Source organism: Coptis chinensis, chromosome 6, assembly GCF_015680905.1.
Source record: "Coptis chinensis isolate HL-2020 chromosome 6, ASM1568090v1, whole genome shotgun sequence".
Taxonomy (NCBI): domain Eukaryota; kingdom Viridiplantae; phylum Streptophyta; class Magnoliopsida; order Ranunculales; family Ranunculaceae; genus Coptis; species Coptis chinensis.
The window spans coordinates 66373565-66378833 of NC_141461.1; the positions used below are offsets into that span (position 1 = coordinate 66373565).

Consider the following 5269-nt stretch of genomic DNA (forward strand, 5'->3'; position numbering starts at 1 on the left):
TGCTGATGCCACATGCTGCCTGAAGAGTATGGTTAATGTAGCAATGATGGTAACGATTTGAGTGTTGCAGTGAACAAAAATACATTGCAGTAGTAGCAATGATGAGTTTGGCAGACGGTGACGTCATGAGATGAAACCATGCAATGAGCATCTTGAGTCGAGTCGATCTTGAGAGCTAAACGAGTGTGCGGAGCCGAGTTGACTTCGAGTGTGATAAGTATCCGGTAATCGAGTCAAGTCGTTGGGTGTTGTAGAGTCGATATCTTGACTGTAGAGTTCGTTGCATACGAGCTGTGCCAGGGTGTCATACTATATGTGTGTATATCATGTGAGTATTATGTAGGATGTCCCTTACGGCTTACACTCCCTATAAGAGTATGATCATTAAAGGGAGTGTCATTACAAAATACTAGCCTACAAGCCATACAGTGAAATATAAACCCACTGATCTGGTACATGCAACAAAGAGAACCTTCTATAGCCCCTTGACCAAACAAAAGTTCATCTCTTAACACAGTATCTTCCTAAGGCGCATTTGTGCTTTCTCAAAGTCATAAATATATATTTAAAAAAAAAAAAAAAAAAAACCTCCCACATATATTCGCAACAACCATAACGGTAAAATCAAGTTTCCTGATTAAATTCGGGGAGCTAGTCTAATGCCTCAGCCCCAAACCCACTATATCCTAGCTGACCATCCCAAGATATAATGAGTAAGAGCCCAGCTACTTAACCATCTCGACTAATGCCAAAACAGTTAAGTAACCGGTTTACAAAATTAAACAATTGCAATACACCTATAAAATTAATACAATACATTAAAGAAAATAACAAAAAAAACACAAAAAACTCATAAATAACTCCGTGAAACCATTTGTAGAAAAATGTCTAAATTACTGCCTAAGAAGACTCTTGTCTTGCAATTGGGGTTTCTTGTTTATTTTTTCTAAAACCAACTTTTGTGTCCTAGCTTACCCTAAAAATCTAAAATAATAATGTGTAAGGGTAGTTAGGGTGTTAAATGAAATACTAAGGGAGAAAACAAATGGGAGTTTATGTAAGGAATTATACAGTAGGGGGTTTAGTTTAAACATGTATATAAAATAGGAGGTTTAGTAGTCTAATTAACCCACTCCAACTTAAACTTAAAGGTAGTAGTTTCATAATCCAAGAAGGTATCTACCACGAAAATTGAATAAAACCAGAACCCAAAAATGAAACTGTTGGTCGTGGACTGACTCACTCAATTTCTTGTCTTTCGAGTTTCGACTCTCATACATGATACATATGGCTAAACTTGCCTCTATAGAAGGGGATACAGATAATATCACATGTCTCAAGATTTGATGAGATTTTAATGATGGATGTGAAAAAAATATATTAATCGGTTTGGTTATAGAAGTGCTGGTTTTCCTCTCCTCACCGCCCTTACTATTCCCATCTCTTCCAGAAAGAGAACGAGATTAATCTGGAGCATTTCATCTCAAAGTTTATCGGGTTACACTAGTCGGTTCATGGGTCAGAAAAACCTAACTCTAAGTTAATGGGCTCCTTACATAAAAACCCGCTCAAATATCCATAAGTCTCAAAGCGCATGAATTGTTACCAAGCCCAAAATATGGTGGGTTTTACAATTTTACAGCTAGTTTCATAATAGTGTTGGACAATTCAATTGGAGAATGGAGAGATATAAAAAGATAGTATGGCGGTGTGCGTGCTTGAGCCTTGAAGTGAAATCCAAATAAACAAAAATAGAGTGGGTACACAGCCCATGATCCAATATGGAACTGATAAGGTGGTGTACGCGATTGGGTTGATTGATAATTTGATACTAGCCTACTAGGTAGCAGAAAATAGTAAGTGCCGGTTCTTATTCTGAATTGGAAATAATTAATAAGATGATTGTGTGAGTGTACAAAGAAAGCTTCTATTCCTGCAATTGTATATATATATATATAGTATACACGCATCATACTCGTCACGTCTCTTCACTGTTTCTTTTCTTCTACTTCTTCCTCAAGAATCAAATACGCAGAGATAGATGGAGTTTGTGGATAAAGAAACCTTTTCTCAGTACCTTCTCCAACGCCACTCAACAAATACAAAACTTTGTGATCAAGCAAAGGATTACCTCGCCAATGCCGAAGACGACGTTCCAAACTTTGGCCTCAAACTTCTTGGCATCGTCAACCAGCCTCATCTTGATGACGAGATTCGTCTTTCAGCTGCTACTTACTTTAAGGACCATCTTGTTTCACGTTGGGCTCCGTCAGACACATTAACTCCACTTTTTGATTCAGAAAAAGAACAGATCAAAGATGCGACTGTGCGTTGTATGTTTTCTTTGAGTAGTACTCGCATCCTAAAGGAACTTGGTGAAGGTCTAGCTGTGATTGGAAAGCACCAGAAATTTTGTGTGAAGTTTTGGTGTTCTTGGCTTGGTGAACTAGTTTTGCGTCTTGATCGTGTTGATGCTTTCGATTACATTTCCATCAATGGTATTCTTTCTACTGCCAACTCTATCTTTGAGAATTTTAGTGGTGGGTATGACGAGTATATTACTACCAACAAGTACGAGCTTTTCAACGATGTCAAATCCACCCTCGATCGCTTTGCAGGGCAACTCTATGCAATCTTCCTTCGAACGTCTTCTTTAATCGATTCATCCGGTTTTAATGCCACTTATGGTGGTGACAATGCTCATACCCTTCGACCAGTTTTTGAGAGTCAGAAATTTTGCTGTAGGATTTTTTATTACTTCACGAATTTTCTAATGCTTCCTGAGTTATTTCAGATTTATATGAATGTGTGGATGGACGAATTCCGGAAATATCTCACCACCACTTATCCAGTTCTTGAGAATGGAGGGGATGGGATAGCGCTTGTCGACGAACTGAGGGTTGCAGTTATTGAGAATGTTAATCTTTATCTGCAAATGGACAGCAAAAAAATTCAAGTTTACTTGAGAGATTTTGCTGAAGTAGTAAGAACCCTCCTTGTGACTGTGTGTGCTTCCTCGATGAGCCGAAACCAACTAGTAGTTAGTGGGGTTAAGTTTATGACGACACTCAGCACAAGTGCCCACCACATACTATTTTCTGGCTCCGAAATCTTAAACACCATCTGTGAGAGGATTGTGGTTCCTAGTGTTTGCTAAAGGGAGGAGGACGAGGAATTGTTTAGTTCGAGCTATGTTAAGTTCATTCGCATCGACATTGAAGGTAATGATCTTGACACGAGGAGGGTGGTGGCTTTTCAGCTTCTTAAAGGGATTGCAATAAACTATAAAGATCAGGTTACTGTTATGCTTCAAGTCCATATAAAGGGCTATATAAAGGGTGGTGGGAATGTTGAGAAGGGGCAGGTCAGAGTACATATCAAAAGGGCTATTCTAAGAGCACATGAGCTCTCTGGTGGCACCATGGACAACACCCCTCTAGAATTGGAAGCACTTCATGCCTTGGGACTGAGGAACAAACTGAGACGAGCACCAAGGATTCTTGAGTGTTATTGGACTGCTCCATCACTTGAATACTTAAAAATCAATGCAGATGGCTGTGCTCGAGGCAATCCTGGTCCAGCAGGTTGGGGAACACTATTAAGGAAGTACACAGGCGAAGTTGTTGGAGTTTACATTGGGGGAATAGGCTCAGATACAAACTATGTGGCTGAATCAAGAGCTATTGTTGAAGGTATTACGAAGGCGATTGAGATGGGGTTCACGAAACTATGGGTGGAGTCGGACTCCACAGCAGCAATCAAAGCATTCCAAACCAACTTCGGTAACCTTTGGAAAGTTAGAGCAGATTGGGAAAGGACTAAAGGGAAGGCAAATATAGTTCTAACAAGCACATGGAGGGAGGCAAATTTCGGGAGGAGACTTGTGTGCAAAGAAAGGGCGACCTAGCAAAAGCCGAAGCAATGGTGGGAGCATAGACCTAATTTTGTTTATAGATTAGAGAACCAACACTCTACCTATTTCAGATTTATTTCTTAAAAATTTAGGAAATGTATGTTGGAGTGGTCTACCCAGGGCCCTCACAAATGTATATTGTTTTTTCTTTGCTATCTAATACAATTACCCTTTAGCAAAAAAAAAAGTCCATATAAAGAATAAGTTGGATGCTTTTGCGGCAAATCCAGCTGCAAATTGGAAGGAGAAGGATTGTGCTATATACTTGGCTGGGGCGAGTCTGTTTTTAACTGACCTTATTGATGTGGAGAGCTTCTTTATATCAGAAATTGCTCCAGAACTGGGAAGCCATGATGTGAATGGATTCCTCATGATCAAGGCTGGGTGTCTTAAATTTTTTACATTGTTCCTAAACCACTTATCAAAGCATGACATAATCACTTTGATGCCTCATGTGGTGGGGTTACTTGAAGCCAAATCTAATGTGGTTCATTCTTATGCTGCACATTGCATTGCGAATATCTTCCTGTTCAAGGAAGAGGGAGGAGAACTGAGATATTCATCATCGGATACTTGTCCATTCATGTACATGTTAATGAACAACCTCTTCAAGGCCTTAAAGTTTCCCCATTCAGAAGAGAATCCTTACGTCCTGAATTGCATTAGTCAGGTGCTTGAGTTGCAGATGTTACTGGGGAGCTTGCTGTAACCTGTGTTACTCATTTAGCATCTATCCTATCCAAAAATCCAAAGAACGTAAATATAGGTTTTCTGTTGGAGTTAGTGACAGGCCTGGTTAGGCATGCTTGTAACGAAGACATCTCTCATACATCATCTTTTGAGGCCAGCCTTTTCCCTATGATCAAGACGTTCTTGTTAACAGATTTGGTTAAGGAGTGCCCACATGTAACTGATCTTGTCGAAGGTGATACTACTAAGGATCGCCTAATGACATTAGAACTCGTAGAAAATGATTTTACCGAGTATTGGCCTGGTGTATTTTATCTCGTAGCCCAGCTTCTCGAGCTCAGTAGACCACCCATTGACTGTCAGTACATGAAGCTGTTTGAGCTTCTTCCATGCCCTGATTTATGGAAGAGATCCGCGTGCGTCCCAGCTCTTTGTCGCCTGCTTTACGTTTTTCTTCGTAAGGGTAATGAGCGAAATCATAATAACACTTTAAGCAAGGTGCCTTCGATAGCCAGCAAGTATTTCTCGAAATCGATCAAAGATTTATTTCGTAAATCAGGCTCCAGAGTAGATCTTCTAAACAATTAACTTTAGTTTGGTCATTTTTGTAGTAAACCCGAACTTAAAACATTTCATTATGATAACTGATATTGTCAGGGCATAGAC

At 39.6% G+C, this 5269-nt stretch overlaps 1 protein-coding gene across 1 annotated transcript; it reads left to right on the forward strand.

The window, feature by feature from the left end:
• Positions 1–1955: 1955 nt before the first annotated feature.
• Positions 1956–4100, forward strand: LOC147494028 (exportin-2-like). Its single transcript, XM_086566259.1, has 2 exons — positions 1956–2498; positions 2795–4100. Exons 1-2 carry the CDS (start codon positions 2042–2044, stop codon positions 2857–2859), a joined length of 522 nt encoding a protein of 173 aa, XP_086422385.1. The 5' UTR covers positions 1956–2041; the 3' UTR covers positions 2860–4100.
• The last annotated feature ends 1169 nt before the right edge of the window (positions 4101–5269 follow it).

Bases quoted from the DNA above. Each gene is read 5' to 3' on its own strand.
- LOC147494028 (XM_086566259.1), top strand. From the start codon at position 2,042: ATGGAGTTTGTGGATAAAGAAACCTTTTCTCAGTACCTTCTCCAACGC. The intron at 2,499-2,794 runs GTATTCTTTCTA...GAGTTATTTCAG, and splicing joins CGATTACATTTCCATCAATG to ATTTATATGAATGTGTGGAT.